Raw genomic sequence first — 21733 nt, 5'->3', positions numbered from 1 at the left:
AAATAAAATATATAAAACATTTTTTAAGTAAATGATTTTTTTTACTTTAATTATAAATGCACTAAAAAGCAAATAAATTTTTTTTCTTTAACCACAAGTTTTGTGGTTGTATGTGACTAAATAAAATTGTGGGACGCACATAAATTAATTCAGTCAATGGATTAATAGAATAGCTACTTTCATCATAATATACAGTATAAAAAAACAACATTGTAATTCCCCACTATGCTAACCAAGTTTACAAACATTGTTTGAATCAATTAATTTATGTGCACCCCACAATTTTATTTAGTCACATCCAACCACGAAAATTGTGGTTAAAGATAAAAAATATTTTTTGCTTTTTAGTACATTTATAACTAAAGTAAATAAAATCATTGAACTGGCTACAAAGCCCCTGCAGCCCACCTCCACCAGACGGACCTTCACCGTCTAGCCTCGCTCCTCTATCTTAGCTGCGAGACTGGCATACCTCAGCTTTCTTCTTTCATATGCATTTCCCAATCGCTGGCTGTATTCAGCAAACATGAATTACAAGGTGAGGGCTTGGTCTGCTGTTTCTCCCCTTCCCGGATGAAGGATGTTAGTTGTGGGTTGGTAGTCTGAACATTTAAGGGAATGAAGTTTGTTGACCATGTCTTGTCCTCTAGTGTTGAGACCAAGTATCTGTTCCTTTAGGGGGTGATAGCTCCCTAGTTGGAATAAGTTCTTTTGCAATTGCGGCGTTTTAAGTAACCGAAAACTATAATATGATATTAAAAGGCAATATCCCTCCCATAGTGATATGGCAGTAAGAAATCATACACATAAGAGAAAATAAGTTAGCTTTCTTTAATGACGATTTACGCAGCATTACAGACGGGAAGCCACAGCCAAGACATTTCCAAGGTGGGATCTTGATGTATACAGTCTGCCATTTTTCGTCGCTGCGCTGGAAGGGTTTTCAGGACTGATGGAGATATCACCCATTCGTCCGTCGGCTTCAAAATATTTGGCTGCTGTCAAAGCCTTTTATACTGTCTTTTCCACGTGTAGGCCCTTACTTAGGTTCCAAACAAGGGGAAGGAGAGGATTCCATTTCATCTCTAACATACAGAAATAGAACAATGCCCATTTTCGTAGTTGTACCTTCTCTCTTCAAATGCTTGTCTAGCAGTTCTAAATGCTGAGAGCCCCTGTGTGCTAACTTTGGCCTGGCCTGTACATGTGAGTGGATTTATAAAATAATTTTTGTACAAAGCACAGTGACGTTAAACTTATATTCTTATTACAGTATCTCAGCAGTTGGTTATGATGCCACGTGTATCTTGCTTATTATTAAGCTGTTCTTACAACCCAAAAGGATGTGTTTGAGGGTTGCCGGGACTGCATACTGGTGACAGGCTGGATGCTGTTCTACGTCAAAGATGCAGGTGGTATATTTTGTGGAAATATAGTCTCATGAATCATTCTAAAATGTAAAAAAAAAAAAGTTTTATCTCATTAAACGACATTCTTAAAATTTAAAATCTTTAATTATACCTTGGCATACTATTCACTATATTTAGCAGTAACTTGCATTTATGAGAATATTTTCTTCTTATGCAAAAAAAGGCAAAATGCCAGTTACAGATTACAATTTCCTGGGTGGATTCCAAGCCACCATGTGACCATACAGGTTCTGTGACAGGAGAGGAATCTCACTCTCTTATATTCTTCACTACAAGAGTAAAGTATGAATCAGTCCTATAGATGGATAATCAAGAGCTTTTAAGAGCAGATTTGAAATTTTGTTATTGATAATTTAAGATATGTATTGGCTTTTAGCAGGAGGAATACTTTGTTGCATCCATGCATCATACTCAGGTAAATTTTAAATTCAGTAATATGCATTTATTTTATCAAATATTTCTTAATAAACTGGTAAAATAAGATAAGTGCTAGAATCAATGCATTCTACTTTTTACATTAAGAAGTTAGTAAAGTTTGTAAAATATAGTTTATAATATTAATAATTATTTTTAATTAACTTCACCTGGAAGCATATATCTCTGAACTATATTAATAAATGTTAACATATAATTAAAAAAAAAAAAGCTTAAGTGTGAAAATGGGTTTGTTTCAGAGTAGGAAAAGGATATCACATATTAAGGCATGCTTCAAAATCTGAACAGTACAAACAGGCCAAGAGTAAGAAGACTTGACTAACAACATAAAAGGCCTGCATCCCATTAGTCAGCGCTGGGGTCTGGAGGTGATGAGAATGTTGGGTGTTCAGGTAGCTGGTAAGATTCTAAAAAGAAGAGGCGTGCAGGTTTGTGACACAAATGTAGGAAATATTAAAGACAGGCTTGATGAACAGAGAGACAGAAGTACTGAAAGTTAAAAGAGTAGTATTTATATTGTATTATAGGACAAATTGTACTGCATTTCTAGAATAATTCCGGTTTATACAGAACATAAGGAAGTATGCGCCAGAAACAATTGTCTGTGGTTGAAATGCCAAGTGCTGCTTCCTGTTAACACTGAATGGCAACTCCTAAAGCAAATGTAAGGAATTTATCTGTCTGGATCATCACTGTATGCATTAACTAAAAGAAAGTATTAATTTATATAGATGTTAGGAGCACACACTGATACAGCGCATTTCCGCACCCACCACACGACAAACCAACTCAGGATCCCAGATTAGGACCCGAGTGCAGCCGTGAAATGGGTGACACCTCAGCACCACACTAGTTCAGGTGGAGTGGAACAGTGTGAGGTTTTTGTGGTGGCTGGAGTGCCAATTCTGCCACCAACCCCCAGGTTTTCCTTGCAGGTTGGAGGGCCTACATGCAGGGCAGGATGCAGATTAACGTCATACCCAGGACGGGGCAATTGCAGGTTAAGGGCCCTGCTCAAGGGCCCAACAGAGCAGAGTCCCTTTTGGCATATGTACAGTATAATATAACTTATTGGAAAATTTCAAACAGACTTAACAGGGAGGTATTTATTTGAGAATGACTGATTCTTGCAGATATTTATTTTAGTTAATCAGATATTGGCTGCACACATTTTTTCATATTATTTTTGTACTTCATGAATTTCTCGAGTTGTAATTTTCTGTTGCCTTCTATTGTGTATTAAGAATAACTGACCATGTTAAAGATTTTGAAACCTATTGGCATGTGTTTCAACAGTTTCCTTCACTTCTTGCCATTCTTTTATTTTATTGTGCATCACTGGATTCTTTACTTTGTTTTGTATCTGCTTTGGCATTCACAATATCTGAAGTTCATGACGTGATGCTGCCTTGTCATTCTGTGGGTGTCACAAATAAGGCAAATTCACTATTGATCAATATTGATGCAGCAGCTTAAGAAAACATGAGAAATAAAGTAAAAAGACCTTTATTTGAAAAACAAAACACATATTAAAAGGCTATTGATTTTTTTATTGTGGATGCAAAGCTGTGGATTGAGATGGAGATCAAATAAGGCAATGGAAGCAGTTTTAATTTAATTTAATTTTGTACACAGTTTAGATGCTTCTTTGTTTTTACTTCCATGTAAATATATGTTTGATGGGGTCAGAAATTTACTATTGAGTTAAGTTCAGATTTTGCTTCCACAATGTTCAAAATGTCAGTTGATTTTAGCATGGTGTCTGTGGAAAATTGAAATTAATTACAATTTTTTGTCGGTACATTATGCATTTTATGTAGAGCTCCTGGATGACTACATCCTAGGGTAGAACATTTTAAAAATGTGGCTTCTGACATATCCATATAGCAAGAACTATGTACAACAAACTTCCAAAAATAACCTCCAAAATAATGTACCTACCCGGGTTCGCCTCCCGGGTCCTCCCTGCGTGGACTTTGCATGTTCTCCCCGTGTCTGCGTGGGTTTCCTCTGGGTACACCGGTTTCCTCCCACAGTCCAAAGACATGCAGGTTAGGTGCATTGGCGATTCTAAATTGTCCCTAGTGTGTGCTCGGTGTGTTGGGTGTGTGTATGTGTGTGTGCCCTGTGGTGGGCTGGTGCCCTGCCCGGGATTTGTTTCCTGCCTTGTGCCCTGTGTTGGCTGGGATTGGCTCCAGCAGACCCCCGTGACCCTGTAGTTATGATATAGCGGATTGGATAATGGATGGATGGATGGATAATGTACCTATTGTGAAAGGCGCTATATAGGCACCTGACCCGGCACAGAACGACACAGAGGCACGTATAAAACACACAAGGACTTTTATTTTCCTTCACCCGTGGGCGCACTTCTGACCCATGACCCACAGGCAATACACAATCCCAAAAGCGCAATCCCAACAACACACTCTTCTCTCCCACCACTCCTCCGCATGCTTCGTCTCCTTCCTCCCAACTCTGGCTCTCTGAGTGGTGGTGGCTGGCCCTTCTTATATCCCACCCAGAAGTGTTCCAGGTGCTTGATCACCTGGTCCTAATTGCATTTCCGGGTGGGGCTGAAGATTCGACCAGCCGGGCTACAGACTCCATGCAGCTCCCCCTAGCGGCCATCCGAGCCCCCAACCAGGCTGTGGAGGACTCCATCTCCCATGGAGCCATGCGCCATGGTTGGGGAATCATCATCTGCCAGGGAGGCTGCCACCAAGCATCCAGGGGGAGGTATTGAAGTGTCCATGGCTGCTCCCCCGGAACAGATGCAGCAGGGGCATCCCTGCTGAGCATAGGACCCGGCTGTCCTTCACAGTATCTTCTAAAAAACAAGCAACATTGTTGATCTTGATCTTCACTCACTTTCCACGGTCTCTCTGTCCTGCAAACACCTGGTCACGCGGTGTTTAGTGCTGCTGCCGTACAGCTCCAGAGTCTTATGTTCAAGTTGTGCTGTGTGTGTATAGTCTGCATGTTCTTTTCATGTATTTGCTTGTCTTTTTTAGCCTCAAAGCTGGTAAAATCTAAATTTGAGGTTAGTGTTCAAATCTGTATAACTGTATTTTGTCTAATTAAGACAATGTGAGAGGGTATCACAATGACCTGCTGCCAATCAAGACAGACCAGGCAATAGCATCCCATTGTTTGATTGAGTTATGAGTGAGCAAATATAACATGAACTTGCACATCTCTCCAGCCATTAATAAAAGAAGGCTAGATAATATTAGTTAGGTAAGTTAATATTAAGGTTTCAGAAGTCACAACACATAAAGAAAAATTCTAGAACTGCCCACCATAATTTCCATGACAAAAATGCAACTGGTTTTCTTTTTTTTACCAATACATATATTCACACAGTAGACCTTATCAACAATCAACAATTAACAATTTCAAAAAGACATCAAAAGAGTTGTTACATAGGACGAGCACTGAGTTCTGCTGTTTGAACATATTTATTTATATTGCTAAATGAAATTATACTGCTGATGTTACCCTTCATTTCAAGAAAACAAAGGAGTAAAAAGAAAATGGAATCTAATTTCCACAAAAGTACTCAAATAATTAATATAAAGCTGTAAAGGATGGTCTTGACAACATCTTTTGTTACTATATAAACAGCCATGGCAGCAGTGGCAGATCATCAGATCTAATCAAAAAATATACTTACTACATTTTATTTTGTCAATATGTTTTACGGATATATTGAAGCACTTTTTTTCTATTTATGCCTGCATGGTAATTTCTTATTTCCTTTTTCTTCTGATTTTGTTCTCTTGTTTTGCACTTCTTTTTGCTTTGTTTAATTAAGTTTGATTGTTTTTAACTCTGGTATTTTAGTGCCAATTTCGAAATTACTTAATGTAGGAAAGGACTGAGGCTGACTGCCCAGGGTCAGGTAGTGAAGAAGGATCATGTAAGCTAAACAAAGTTCTGCATGTTTTAGGTTAATAATAAAGAATGTTAAGAGCTGTACATGATGTGATGACTTCTATACCAGGGTTAACCTTTTCTCTTGCCAAACCACTTCTAGGAATTGAAATATTGTGAAGTACTGTCATTTTTTGGTATTAAATTGTCAAGTAATAAACTCTCATTATGGTGGAATGGGTGGAGAAGAGTGTCAGGAGTGTTTTGTGACAGACGGGTATCAGCAAGAGTGAAAGGGAAGGTCTACAGGACGGTAGTGAGACCAGCTATGTTATTTGGGTTGGAGACTGTGGCACTGACCAGAAAGCAGGAGACAGAGCTGGAGGTGGCAGAGTTAAAGATGCTAAGATTTGCACTGGGTGTAACGAGGATGGATAGGATTAGAAAAGAGTACATTAGAGGGTCAGCTCAAGTTGGACGGTTGGGAGACAAAGTCAGAGAGGCGAGATTGCATTGGTTTGGACATGTGCAGAGGAGAGATGCTGGGTATATTGGGAGAAGGATGTTAAGGATAGAGCTGCCAGGGAAGAGAAAAAGAGGAAAACCTAAGAGAAGGTTATGGATGTGGTGAGAGAGATCATGCAGGTGATGGACGTAACAGAACAAGATGTAGAGGACAGAAAGATATGGAAGAAGATGATCCGCTGTGGCAACCCCTAATGGGAGCTGCTGAAAGAAGAAGAAAATGGAAAAAACTAATAATGACGTTTACCACTATAATAATTATACTGAGGGTGTAAGGTATTAGAGATCATTTTTGTGTATGTATGTCTGTCGTAATGTTTTATTAATGAATTATCGTTAAATGTATGAACAATAGCGTGATTTGATATGAAATAGAAAACAAAAAACCTAAAATTTTAACTTAAGGAAATTATAGTGTTCAATATGAATAGATCAAAAGAAAGAGGAAAAATAACTTTCAAGTTACATAAAAAAATGAAAATATAATTTTTGCATCTGTTTCTTACCTGTGTTGCTTCCAGAAATGGCTGGAGCATTTTTATGGAAAACAGAGAAGAAAATTCCTGATACAATGTTGAAGGGGACCAGATCTGAACAATCCCAAAAGATGTAAAAATGTTAATGAGAAACCAAATGTCAGGTTTCCAGTCATATGCGTCTCAGACACTTTCTTTTGTTAACAGGAAAGAAATTCTTTTTAGTGAATTCCACTTGTTGTGCACAAATGTGAAGTACAATAAAAGACATGAAACATTTAAGCTGAAAACCCACTTCTTTTTTTGTACCCTCACATACCATAGATTGAGATTTTCTGTTTTATACTGTGTCACTCTATTACTGCTAATAATTTTTTTATACAGTATTCAATTTTTAGGTGCCAGCTGGTCACATTACATCTTATTACTGTGAGAGTTAGTGGAAAGGATTGTATTGTGTCTTTTTTAATAGCTTATTATTGTTTCTTTTTGGACATTTTTAAAATGATGTGCAGTGTCGTGAACTGACTGAAATGCAAAATAAACTTAATCAGTTGCTTTAAAAAACAATTTTCTCTGGCCTTTTGCTAATTGCTTAACACAGGTCACCATTAAAATACTATTTAGACCAAAGTGAAGGGATTGCAAATACAATGGCAACAAACAGGTTAATATGTCAAATGCCTCCAGTAACTCTTTTCTTGTTTTATTTTCCAGCTATGCTCTCCTTCAGAGCCTTGTATATTGTTGGCCTAAACAGCACTGAGTTCCCAAACTTAACCCTTTGGGAGATGGTAGATGAGCTGGAACTGTATCACTATGACAGCAATAATATGTCATTTATATCACAGTATGAGTGGTTAAAAAATATTGAAGATCAGCAATTCTGGACATTTCAGAATAATCTCTTATATTATCTGAAGGATCTTAGCAACAATGCTATCAAAACTGTAATGGGACTTTTCAACCAAACATCTGGTGAGTACACAATGCAAAGACAGATGTTGATACAAATGGTTGATTTTATGAGTGGGACTTGTGTTTTCTTGCTGTGCTATTTAAATGTGCACAATGATCCATCCATCCATTTTCTTCTTCTTGCTGTATTACTGAGTCACCACAGTCACAGCCTGGGTTGTGAATTCAGCCACGTTTGAAGAATGTGAAGAAGCTGAGGTTCCTACAGTAACACAGGGAGCACACCTCCTACTGTAGATAGGCCAGGAAATGAACAGGCAGCCCTGTTACTATCACCACCCTCCAGGGCTTTGCTTGAAAAGTTTACTCTTAAAAAACTTTTCTGCTTTTAGCTATTGTTTAATTTAAATGTGGGGGAAAAACCAAGTGTTATAAATTTTACATAATTTAATTTTAGAATGTTATCTTTCTTGAACTTTGAATGTATCCATATCTTAAACTTTACGTACTTAACCAATGTTTCTTCTAATGCCCAGGTTGGTGTAAGCATTTTTTCTTTTTGTGAGAAAATTTTCAGTTAATTACACATGATATCACGCAATATACTTAAATATTCATTTGAAATAATTATACGTACATCATAGAACAAACTTGAAAATGTGCTCATTAAAGTAACATATTTATTTGAATTAAACAAGAGCATAAAATGTATTAATTCATTAATTGTTTCATTAAACTGAACATTAAAGGGTATGTTTCTTGGGGAAGTTTAAATAGTGCATTGCGGACTGCATAACTAGATTTTTATTTTTATTGTTATCAGTGGACACAGAGAATCCAGTTTTCTTGCAGTGCCTCATTCAATCTGAAGATTGCAGTTATTATCTGCTTTTATGCAACTAAGCAGGAGGCATATGCATTTAAGCTTTGCTTTGTACCATGAGCTAAGAAAAATATTTTATCCCAGATCATTCAATGTACATTCAAATATATTAGCATATTATTTATTTTTAATATGAGTAATCAGATCTTAATTTTGATTAAGTTGATCTTCCTACTATAAAGCAAATAACCACTAAATTGTGTATGAATAATGTTCATAAGGAGTGGACATAAGACAAAGTAACTGAGTCATTTTAATGTCAGTTTTAAAAGGATCAATCTGCCTGTGGGCTTTTCGAGATATCTCAGTCCTTTTTAAATTTTATATTTACATTGCAGAAAAATGCATGTGCAAAAACTGAAGCAAAAAAAATTGAATATTTTTGGTAAAAAAATCTGCCAATGGGTTAAGTAAAATTTACTTGACAAGATTTCTTAAAATAAGCAAAATAATCTTAACATTTTTGAATTTAGAAAAAAATGAATTTATCAAGGTGTCAAAAATGCAGCACACAGAAGGTGGTTTATGACTAATCTGAATGAATACTGAAACTGCTATGGATTAAGATCTGGGGCCTCATGCATAATGCTGTGCGTAGAATTCACACTATAACAAGGCATAAGCACAAAGCGGAAATGTGCTTACGCTCAAAAAATTCCAGATGCATAAATCTGTGTGAACGCCAACTTCCAAATTCATCCTCTCCGTAAATCCCGGTCAGCATAAAAAGTAGCGCACGTGCACACGCCTGCTGTCCCGCCCCAACTCCTCCCAAAATTACACCTCTTTGAATATGCAAATCAACATAAATAACCCTTAAGCTCAGCATTCTGTGAAAAGGCAATGGCAAAAGCACGGGGGAAAATAGAAGAATTTCAGCGAATACCAAGTGGAGGCAAAGAAAAACGTACTATTTGTTGGTTTAAACAGTGGTATAATCAACAAAAGGAAGTTGATCGACTGACATAGAGTATTGGAGAAACTCAAAAGCTCAAGTTCACAAAGTCGCAAAGTGCCTGAAATAAAAAAGAACTTGTCAGATATCAAAGTCGCTGTGAAAAGGCGAGTCGTAGCCTACTGTCTGAGTGTCATATAAAAGCTTATTAGGGTACAGAGAAAAAAAAATAGGCACATAGTTGGAAAAAAGCATGAAATGTCAAATTTCCACTTTAATCACGTAGTTTATTTTGTCATTAAAGTAGAACATCATAAACTTCATCTTAAAATCATTTAATTTACTAGTTTCTCAAATCCCATCGTAACTAAAGTAGCATGTTAAATGCTTTGTTCTGTATTTGATCTTCTATGTGCTCTATGTGTGTGAATCAGTATGTGCTTCTTAAACAGGCTTTCTCTTCCTCCAAAAGGACACAGAATCCATTACATTTGTGATATTACAGCTCTCTGAATAATTAAAATACTGAGATGTATACTTGATATCATTTTCATGATGATAGGAGTTAAAGCATCTTATTACACATGGGAACATGGCGGCGCAGTGATTGTTCATGCCTCATGCAGGATGCTTGCTGCGCCATGCACGACCTTCGATGAAATACTTTATTGCAGCAGTACTGTCTCTTTCAAACGTACTAACCTCCAATCCCTGTCCTTAGTTTTCTTTCTCCAAATACCCAATCGCCATACAATCAGCTCTGTAATAGACGTTAAGCCATCTGTAAGCTTGGAACGCTGGTTCTTCAAAACTTTTAAGGATCATTGAAATATCTTCGTAACATGTTTAATTATTCTAGCCATCTATCCTTCCAGTGTCGCTCCAGCAAGAATACAGTGCAAGGCAGGAACAATCCGTGAACGGAGCGCTGTGACACCGTGTCCTCACATGTTTATTTATTAACAATATAAATTATTTAAATTAAGTTGAAGTTTTATCTGTATAATAAAATAAACATATTTTGCTGCATTTCATCTTAAAAATTATATCATCATCATATGTAAATATGCGCTTTATAAAGTGGCTCAGGTTGTGCAATATTATAACTATCGCAAGTTTACAGTGAAGTAATTGTACTTATAAGTACAAACAGTTCTACAAGGAACACTTAATATACTGATTGAGTACGTTTATAGTTCTTGGGATGACACTGTTTCTGAACCGCAAGGAAAAGCTCTGAAGCGTTTGTCGTATGAGAGCAGTTCAATAGACAGCATGGCTGAGGTAGTGTGTGCTAGATGCTGTATAGTGATAATTCTCATTCTCAGCTTCTGTAGATTCTTTGATTCCCCACCCAGATACAGTGATATAAATACTCTGAGTGGTGCAGTGAGAGTAATATGGAAAAAGATGATCCACAGTGGCAACCCCTAACGGGAGCAGCTGTAAGAAGAAGAAGAAGAAGGTGCAGTGAGAGTAACGACGCTAAAGCAGTTATGGTATTTGGAATAGTTTGGCCATTCTGTGGACCATTATATTGTTACAGGTTAATTACAATCAGATGCATTAAACTACTAAACAATATGCGGTTAATTTCAGTATATATGATAAAGCCGCGTCAGGGATGTGGATCTAAAAAAGAAAGGGAAACCACACTAGAACAGTAGCACTGCTTTGACGCTGGATGCCGCCAGTCTGCAAAACTGAGCGGAGAACTTGTGTATGCCAGGGTATGAGGTACCGTGGAAATGTGGCTTTACGCCAAGTTTAGGTTTTATACATCACGATTTTAATGTGGAAATGGGAGTATGCAACATTTTTGTGCGTACGCACTGTTTATACATGATGCCCCTGGTGACTGAGGATGCCATCTCATTAAATGGAATTCATTGTCCTGAAACCATTCCTGGAATGTAGCCTGGTGCAATGAAGGGAAGCAGGACCGTTATGGCATTTGACATATGTCCTGGAAACGCACCTCAGAGCATTAAACTGCTGCCAACAGCCTGAAATCTCGATGCTAATAGGACTGGGCAATCAGAATATAAGTTTAATGTCACTGTGCACTGTACAAAAATTATTTTATAAATCCACTCACATGTACAGGCCAGGCCAAAGTTAACACGCAGGGGCTCTCAACATTTAGAACTGTTAGGCAAGCATTTGAAGAGAGAAGGGGACAACTACGAAAATGGGCATTGTACTATTTCTGTATGTTAGAGATGAAATTGAATCTTCTCCTTCCCTTGTTTGGAACCTAAGTAAGGGCCTGCACGTGGAAAAGACAGTATAAAAGGCTTGGACAGCAGCCAAGTACTTTGAAGCCAATGGACGGATGGGTGATAATGTCATCTGTCCTGAAAATCCTTTCAGCGCAGCGACGAAAAATGACAAACACTACAACAACAACAACAACAACATTTATTTATATAGCACATTTTCATACAAAAAGTAGCTCAAAGTGCTTTACATAATGAAGAAAAGAAAAATAAAAGACAAAATAAGAAATTAAAATAAGACAACATTAGTTAACATAGAAAAGGAGTAAGGTCCCGATGGCCAGGGTGGACAGAAAAAACAAACAAAAAAAAAAAACTCCAGAAGGCTGGAGAAAAAAAAATAAAATCTGTAGGGGGTTCCAAGCCACGAGACTGCCCAAAACGCAAAGTGTTGTCATGGCTTCCTTTGTCTGTTATGCCGTATAAATCGTTATTAAAGAAAGCTAAGTTATTTTTTCTTATGTGATTTTTACCGCCGTATCACTATGGGAGGGATATCTCCTTTTTACATTATATCTATATAGTTTTGGGGTACTTTAAACGCTGCAATTACAAAGAACTTATTCTAACTAGGGAGCTAGCGACCCCTAGAGGAAACAGACTGATATATGGATTCATGGAGGTTTCTCCATATTGTGCTACACCCTTCAGCATGAGCCAATAGTATTAGATGAGACATTTTCTTCTAATTTTACGGTTTTCTTTGTTTCTGTGTTTTAATACACTTCAACTGTACCACCACTTTATTTTGTTAATGTAGTATCCGTTTATATTTATACATGTGTTTTTAAACATTTGAGGATTTTATATTTGAGTCATTCACTTGATTTTCACTTTTGGTTTTCTTTTGTGGGTGTTGTTTTCAATACCATCATATCTTTTTCTTTTCACTTGATGTCATGTTGTTTGTTCGTCATTGTCTTCCAGTTCATTTTATTGCAAGATGTGGAATTAGTGACATCACTGGGAGTTCCAGTATAAACAGGGCAGCACATGGCAGCTTCAGTATCCCCTGATGGATATTACAAATAACTTTATTCTTAGTGATAATTGGCTTCTTTTTCAAGTAGGCCTTAGCGTTAGGTTTTGTTTTTGTTTTTTGACTTCTGCTCTGTTTCCTGACCTTTAACTTTGTCTTGCCCTTTGTTAGCGTTTAACAAGGGTAAACTGTCATTTTACATGAACATTGGGGGTCAGAGCACAGGATCAGCCATTGTACAGCACCCCTGGAGCACATTTCAGCTTAAGGGCCTTGCTTAAAGAGTAGGATCCCTTCTGGCAGTAATGGGATTTGAATGGGCAACCTTCCAGATACCAGCGTAGATCCTTAGCCTCAGAGCCACCACTCTGCCTTGTTGTTTCTTTTGCTTGCAATAATTCATTGGCACAAGCTTTTTTGTGTCTCAACAGTTAATTTGAGTGTAACTTTGGCAGGATCCTCAGTTGCCACAATCTATAATGTGATAAGGTATTTTAAGTTGTGTGTTACAGTATGCCTGTTTATACATCAGCCATTGCTCTTACCTAACGCTAGCATGTAATATTAGCGCCTTTTGTCAAGAACTTGTTAAAAGCCACATAACTGTTGTTTCTTTGGCTGTGGCACATTAGTGAGGTTTTACATGACACTGTCATGCATGAAAACATCAGCACAGTATGTCTGGCACTCCTTATCATGCCTGACAATACCATTTTCCTTCGCTAAGAAGTTTCCCTCATCTCTTGGAATATTGCATATCAGATTCTTGCTGACAGATCATGGGAAGAGTGTCAATGGTGTTTAAGTTTCTCGATTTCCAGTCTACTGATATAGGCAAGAACTGATGAAGGCCACAATCTGTAAACCTGGTTTAATAAACCTTTCCAGCCTGATTAAATTCTATTTTCCTGGGGTCTTTTTAGCGTTTTATAAGCATGCTAGCTGTGCTACCCATCTAAAATGGGTTGAAATCTAATTAGCCTACATAGACGTCAAAGTTAACGTATGTAATGCACCATCTTTTGGAATGTATTATGTAAAGGAAAGAGCATTACAAACATTTGTAGTAATAAAACACATTGCTACAAATGTTTGTGATTCAACATCAGTTGAAATGACAACTGCAATGCATCTCTCTCTGTTATTTGCCATTTGGTATAGGATTCATAAAAGGAGTGTTAATGTTTGTGTTATGCCATCTGCTGGAATGGGAAATGCAATGCATTTTATTACTGCAAATGTTTGTGATGCGCCATCTTTTGAAATGTTAGACATAACAACTGGACGGACAGAGATACACCGACACACATATTAAAAAGAGCAATAATACAGCTTCAATTTAGTGCATTCTGCTTATGTTCCAACAGGTGTTCATTTTCTTCAAGGGATGGCTGGATGTGATATAAATGGAAGCTCATTTGCTGTTTTAGGATATGATGGGAATGACTTGCTCTTATTTAATACAACCTCACTGAAATGTACTGCTGCTGAACAGGAAGTAAACGTTCTTGAAGATATTTGTAACATTCCACTTATTTCTGTACAATTTTGGAAGCAGTCTGTTTTGGATGGTTACAGCAGATTACTATCTTTGGGGCAGAAACACTGAATAAGCAAGGTAAGGAATGTTTTAAGACACATTTCATACTTATGCATTGTCACAAATTATCCAGTACTTGCTTTCATAAATGTGTTTGCTATGGGTTTTTAATATCCATCTTGCATGGCTACGGGGGCTACATGTTTTTTATTAGAAAATTATTTTGTGGTTGTTTGGTTAATTAGACTTTTTGATTACATATCTCTGTATGCAGTGTTTAAACACAAAGAACAAAATGCCCCCAAATATCTTAGACATCAGATGAAGGTAAACAGCAACTTCTGGTCACTTCTGGTGTTAATATGGTTATAGCCATTACTTTGTCTACTCTTTCTGAAAATCACCATTCCAACTCCATCACCACCCTGGCAGCAGGACTCACTTTCAGGGTACACTCACACACATGTATACACCAGTGTAATGTACACCAGTGTAACGTACAGTTCCCTATTAACAAGGACATCTTTAGGATGTGGATAGAAATACCCAAAGAAAGGCCATGTAGGTAGAAAAGCAAATGCCACGAGTCCTGAATTGAACCTAGCCCTGGGGAAACAAGGCTAATTCTAATAATGGAATTTACAAAAATTACACCAACAAGAGGTCAGCTATTGTTCAGGTCTTCTGTTGAAAGGAAACCAAGCAGTATATGTCAGGGTGGTTTTATCTATTCACTGAAGTAAATGAAGAAGATACCTACAAGAAGTGAATTATACCAGTTGTTTAAAGAGAAGAAGAAACATCAAATAAAGGCTTTGGTTGCAGAAAATTCAGCTGCTATGGCTATCAGATCAAACAGTCAGTAATCTTGTTGAATATAATTTGTAGGCATTGTGATTTATGTAGGTGTTTGTTTTAGTTTCAATCAAAATTCTACAGGCACAAAAAAATTGGCTTATATTTTAATGAAATACAATTGATATCTTAAACTGTCTAATGTCTAATCATAATAACAGTATAATATGTGATCAGAAGGAGAAATATTGTTGTATTTCAAAAACAAGGGCTGGCATGTGAAACATACTCAAGAAAACAGATGTGGTGCGTAACCAGAAGGGAAAAATAGTATTTGAGAGATCAAAACCAAAACAAAACTCTACCAACAGCGATAATTCTTCTTACCTGATTGTGTGCTACACGCATGCTTAGCGTCTTCCTCTAAAATTGTTACTAGACAACCAAAACAAGTGTGTTCACAATGTTACTGACCGCAGGAGTTAAAGTCTTTGAGAAATTACACAATATTTTTGTGAAATAAAGAAATAATTATTGTGAAATAATACAATATTTATTGTAAAATAACACAATTATATTGCAAAATAATTTAATAATTATTAGATAGACCTATGAAACTATGAATTTGAGATTCATTTACTGCTTTGATAAAAGTTAGGGAATTTATAAAATGTTACAAAAAATGTTTTTTTGTTTTGTGAATTCAGTTTTATTGTTTCTACAGCGATAGGCCTTTGTATAAGGTTTGATAAATAAATCAGGATATCATACAGTACAGCAGTGTGATAGTTTTTAAAACAAAATATCAAATTTATAGGTAAGCAAAGTGCAGGGCATCTAAAAGTTGTTAATGTTAGGATAGTTTGCATCTTGTGCCAGATTCAGCTGTCACAGAAGTCAGGTGTTCTGTTTAAAAATAAGAATGTTTGGAAAAGAAATGGATTAATGGAATATTGAATTATTTTTAATAGATCTCTATTATATTTGCAGTTAAGTCGGAAGTGTTTCTGGTACAGCGAATGGCTACTGAAGTCACTTGTTTTGTAACTGGATTCTTACCTAGTGAAATTAATGTAACCTGGATTAGAGATGATGGGAAACAGGTAGAATCAACAAGTGGAGAGATTTTACCAAATGGAGATGAAACGTATCAGATCAGGATCAACCTTACAGTGAGCTCCATGGACCTGGAGACATACAGTTACTCCTGTGTGGTGAAGCACTCCAGTCTAACTAAAAACTTCATTGTAACCTGGAATTACAAAGGTGAGAACAAAGGGGAACTGGTAAGGAATTGGGAGTGGAAATGAATCACAAAGCAAAGCTGCTGTGTGATTTGTCAGTTATTTCTTGGTGCAAGATGTTCCAGGCTTTATCTTCGGAGACCACTAGCTCTACCTGAGGCCATTTCCTGAATTTCATTAAACATCTTAGTTTAGATACTGCAAAAATAAGTCTATTAGTCATATACTGTTATGTAACAAGAACTCAACAAAGGTGTCTTTCGGTCTTAATAACAAATTGGTTATTCATCTCTGTGTAGCGTGGCATATTAAGAGCCAATGATATGCTGGTAAAATTACTTGTGAATATGAAGAATTCCCATGTCTTATGCTGATGTATGTATGCAAGGTCAGAAGAAATATGTCTCACTTGATCCATCTTTGACCATTCCAAAGTGAAGTTACATTAGTAGACCACATTGCAGAGATGAATAACCACTTTGCTGATACTTTATAAGTGTCACTAAGACCTTTGTTAAGGTTTTTTTTACATACAGTAAGAGCATATGAGTAATAGATGCATATTCCTCCCTTCAAGAGTTCACTTGTTACGCTTCTACCAAACTTGTTATTTAATTACATTTTTACATTTGAATGTGCTATCATTTTAATGGTTTTCCCACTTAACAGTTTTTAGACAATATATTTTAAAGCTAGCAATTAATAAAGCATATTAAAAAGGGCAGTCACAGGTAATAAATGTTGTGATTCTATGCTTTATTAAAATGTAATTTTGTTGTACATTAATAATGTTGTTTTTTTTTTAATTTTTAAACCCCTTTTTGATTTATTACTGATGCTGAAATTTTGTGAGTCTTGGAACACGGACATTGCCATGTTTATGTTGCTAGAGGTCACGTAATAGACATCGCGTCACGTCAAATCACCATGACTATAAAATATGGCCTCACAGTTTTCCACTCATGCTAGTATTGGGATAATTATAAAATACTCTGTTAATCATTGTAATATGTTTAACTTATTTCAGAATCTGATTCTTCTACTGGTATCATCATTGGAGTCACCATTGCTATTGTATTGTTAATCATTGTTGCAATCATTGTGTTGATCATTTGGAAAAGGAGGCAAAATGGTATGTTTTAATTCAGCATTTTCAACTCGTTTTAATCGTCATTCATACTGTTATATTTCAGACCCACTTAATCCAATTCAGGGCTCAATCCTGTTTCTAGTGGCATTAGGTTCAAAGCAAAATCTAACTGGCACCAGTCCATCTCTGGATCCATCTATGTACACACCCTGTTACATGATGTCAATAACCTGACATCCACCTCTTTGGACATTTAGATCTGTAAGGCAGTGACAGTGACACAAGCCAGCAGTCCTTTCACTTGTCTATGAGGAATTCTGGTTAGATTTTCATTCCAATGACATTTTATGAAAGGTTTTCAAGATTACAACTTTAAGGCAACACAACATATTCATATCATAACATTTTGTATTCAATGCAGGTAGTCATTATTCATTAAACAATAAACTAGAATTTGATTTCTTTTACAGACAGCTTACCTAGAATCCAATTTATTAAACCTAAGATTTTTGGCAACACAATCAGGTGAAATTTTACATTCCCATTGTTCTTGATATTTGTAGCATATTACTTACAGAATGTCTTCCCCTATGGCTGCATATTTTTCTAATAATATTGTGGCACCCCTTGATTTTTGCCAGGACTGACCCAATGGATGTGATACCCCATGTAGTGGGAATTGGAATCACCAGCCTACACTCTAGGTGTCTAGTATGTGGGACCGAGCGTGACCAGGATGATGGTGTAAGACAGGGAGACACGGACACATAAAGGGTTGGGTTTTTTGAAAAATAAAGTGGTTTTATTTACAGGTGCACTTAAAGAAAACAAAAATAATGTCCTGCGGAATTTATATATTAATACACAGTCCAATACTGCAAAAGACACACAAAAACAGTAATTAAATGGAGCCCAGAAATGGCTATATACAGTATTTACAGTGCTGCCTGAAAGTCCCAAATGAAAAAGTAAAATACACACAAACTAGTGAAACCCATACAGTATATATATACACAAAAGCAAAATGTGAAGCTGTCTTCCTCCACAGTGATCCAAGTCAGGAAGCTGCTCCTCCAAACAGTGTATAATACAGGATTCACCCAAAAATATTCAAATTACAGAAAAAAGTGTATATACAAAAATAAACAGTGCACCAATAACCACAACCTAATAAATACCTCCACCAAGAAAAATATTTACAATAATCACGGCACAAGCAGTAGTGCTTGGAAAATTCAAATAGCTGTTCTACCAAGTACCCTCCTTTAGCAAGATCTAGTCAGAAGAACCACCTCTAGAGGCCGTAATTCCCTTTTATATTCGGCGCCCTCGCGCCGACCAATTAAACTGCACTCTGTCATCCCTCCGTAGGCACGCAATGACGTGAACGCATCTGCAAAAACTGACATCTCCTGCCCCGCATAATTTCTTTAAAAAGTCGAGCAGCTGGCGTGCGCATGCGCGCATAGCCGTGCCGGCTTTTGAGACACGAACTGCGCTTCTTCCAAAAGTGAAAGTAAGCATTTTTAATTTTTTTCCTCCTTCCGATGAGCTACAGCCCAGACAACTGTAAACACAGGATCCCTTTTCTAAACTGCGGTAAACTAATATTAAGGCGCTTCGCACTTTCTTTTGCACTTATACGGTTTTGATGTCGTGGTATTACGCCCAGGAGTGGAGGACCGACAATGCCATCCCTGCCAGTCAATGGCAGGGCTGTCTCTCCAGTCTACACGAGACCCACCAAAACACTCCCCAAAAGGTGCTAATATGGTCAGCGAAGATGTCTCTCTACACTACAGAAAAAGAAAAAAGCAAGTTTCCTTTCTTTATACTTTTTTTTCCTTTTTATTTCCAAACAAATGCCTCTCTCAATGCTGCAGAGAACACAAAACTAATTTTATTTAATTACTGGTAATGCCAGTAAGGTACATTACCACAAATGGATTTTTGTTCATTCGTTCTTTTTTTGGTAGCTCACTAACCATAGAAGGATGACTCTCATTAGTCAAACTAGAATGGAGATTATAAAACATTAGTAGACTTTTTATTAGCTGCCCCACAACTGGCACTAAAGCTGATAATTTGAATGATGGAATGCAAGGTCATAATGCTACTGAGTCCATGATGGCTGATGCATCAACCATCACACAGCACTATTGCATAGTCCTTCCTTCAAGAGGTCAGTTGTCACAACAATCACTTCCAACTCCTTAAAATACCTCGCACACTCTTTGAAACTATAGGGTGGTCTTCTCTTCTGCCGTGTCCCATTAAAACACCAGTGTAGCTCTTGCTCAACAGTCGCTAGTGCTGCACCAGTGGATTTTTGCTCATTTCATCGCTCTTTTAAGTAGCTTGATATCCTTGGAAAGACTTCTCACTTTAGCCACACATGAATAAAAATTGTACAACTGTGACCGCCTTGCCCTTTTTTATAGGCTCTATTGCATAGGCATTGTTGCAAATGGCACTGACACTGCTTATGTTAATATTGGAATGGCACCTCATGGTGCTTGGTACTAATGTCACCTGTGAGGATTCTTCATGGATTGTTTGAATCTGGAAGCTTGAGGAGATCCCAACAGACTGGAAGGAAGGCCACCTAGTCAAGCTGCCCAAAAGTGATGCAGCAAGTTAGCTTTTCTACTCCTGCCTGTCCCCAGAAACATTTTTCATAGAATTATCTGGTGAAGGACTGAAAGAACCAGTGGACAAGAAGATGCAAGAAAAGCAGGTGGGCTTCAGGCAAAATCCTTTAAGCACTAATCAGATGGCAACTCTCCACATCTTAGTGGAACAGCTGATTTACTGGAACTTGTCATTGAACATTAACATGAGAAAGCATTTGACAGTAAAAACAAGGAAATGATGTAGAAGTTGCCGATATTACTGAGTCCCCAAAAAATTCACAGATTTGATTGAGAACTTGTGTCTTGCAAGCTGTTATGTAAAGGGCAACTGGCAGAGGGATTCTAGGTCAAGGATGCCTAATCTTTTTATTTTAATTTCTGTTGGTTTTGGATTGGGTCATGAAGACCATCACCAAAAGAAAGAGAAGCAGAATCTAGTGGTTTCACTTTTGACCTTTACATTTCTGTCCCATAGCTACAGAAAAAAGGCAAAAATCCAGAAGATCAGTACAAACCGTGAAGAGCCAGATGACATGGACAGAGATACCCTTGAAGATTTAGGGTCCTTTATATATCTTAGGAGTTAGGTGGACAAGCAGAGTGGGCCAGAGCCTGATGTTAGTATTAGAATCAGCAAAACAGGAGCATCATTCAGTTTCAAGAGAAATCAGCTTCTCCACCAGGACATGTTTGTTTAGCTCAAACATCAAATCTGAGTTATAGTGAGGAACTGAAAAACAGAAAACCTCAATGCTTCTATTTGGAATTTTTAGCCATTGTCAGCCAATCCTTGTGCAAAATTGAAAAAATGGCCTGAACCATCAGCAGCTTTGACCAATAGCAGAAAATATAACAGTTTGCCATGGAAGAAGATATTTTGAGGAGGAGAAAATGGGGTTGACTTGGCCACACTCTTTGAAAACCTGCATCTAGCATCACTAGACAAGCTGTAATATGACATTCAAGAGAAGAAGACAACAGCAGTAAGCAATGCATGGCACAGGATCCTTGATGTGGATATACAAGATAATATGTCTAAAGTGGAGGCAGCTGGTAACTGGAATACAGAACAAAGAACAAATCATTGATGTGAGGGGCCTACTTAACTAAACACAAGTACTAATGAAGACATTCTATCCATTTTACTTTCTCGTATACGAAGTATAGGGAAAGTATTATAATCGTCCAAAGATTCAATATCAAGATTTTGCTAAATCTCACCTACAACTGAACACCAGCAAAACCAAGGAACTGGTGGTGGTTTTTAGGAGACCCAGGCCCCTCATGGACCCCGTGATCATCAGAGGTGACTGTGTGCAGAGGGTGCAGACCTATAAATACCAGGGAGTGCAGCTGGACAATAAATTGGACTGGACTGCCAATACTGATTCTCTGTGTAAGAAAGGACAGAGCAGACTATACTTCCTTAGAAGACTGGCATCCTTCAACATCTGCAGTAAGATGCTGCAGATGTTCTATCAGATGGTTGTGGCGAGTGCCCTCTTCTACGCAGTGGTGTGCTGGGGAGGCAGCTTTAAGAAGAAGGATGCCTCACGCTTGGACAAACTGGTGAGGAAGGCAGGCTCTATTGTTGGCATAGAGCTGGACGGTTTGACATCCGTAGCAGAGCAACGGGCACTCAGCAGGCTCCTATCAATTATGGAGAATCCACTACATCCATTAAACAGTGTCATCTCCAGACAGAGGAGCAGTTTCAGCGACAGACTGCTGTCAC

At 37.4% G+C, this 21733-nt stretch overlaps 2 protein-coding genes across 2 annotated transcripts in view; both read left to right on the top strand.

Annotated features, from left to right (window-relative positions):
• Positions 1-21733, top strand: part of LOC114669373 (uncharacterized) — a 60265-nt gene that overhangs the window by 26351 nt on the left and 12181 nt on the right. Inside the window, exons 8-10 of the mRNA XM_051922180.1 lie at positions 7460-7720; positions 16022-16297; positions 17303-17407. Of these exons, the coding sequence (XP_051778140.1) occupies positions 7460-7720; positions 16022-16297; positions 17303-17407 (642 nt within the window). The remainder of the gene's footprint in view (positions 1-7459; positions 7721-16021; positions 16298-17302; positions 17408-21733) is intronic.
• LOC114669364 (class I histocompatibility antigen, F10 alpha chain-like) lies at positions 1578-14313 on the top strand. Its single transcript, XM_051933150.1, has 3 exons — positions 1578-1845; positions 7460-7720; positions 14064-14313. The coding sequence occupies exons 1-3, from the start codon at positions 1791-1793 to the stop codon at positions 14303-14305; spliced, it is 558 nt and encodes a 185-aa protein (XP_051789110.1). The 5' UTR covers positions 1578-1790; the 3' UTR covers positions 14306-14313.

This window comes from Erpetoichthys calabaricus, chromosome 1, assembly GCF_900747795.2.
Source record: "Erpetoichthys calabaricus chromosome 1, fErpCal1.3, whole genome shotgun sequence".
Lineage (NCBI taxonomy): Eukaryota > Metazoa > Chordata > Cladistia > Polypteriformes > Polypteridae > Erpetoichthys > Erpetoichthys calabaricus.
Note: the sequence above shows the minus strand (reverse complement) of the source record. Positions and strands in the feature narration are given on the sequence as shown.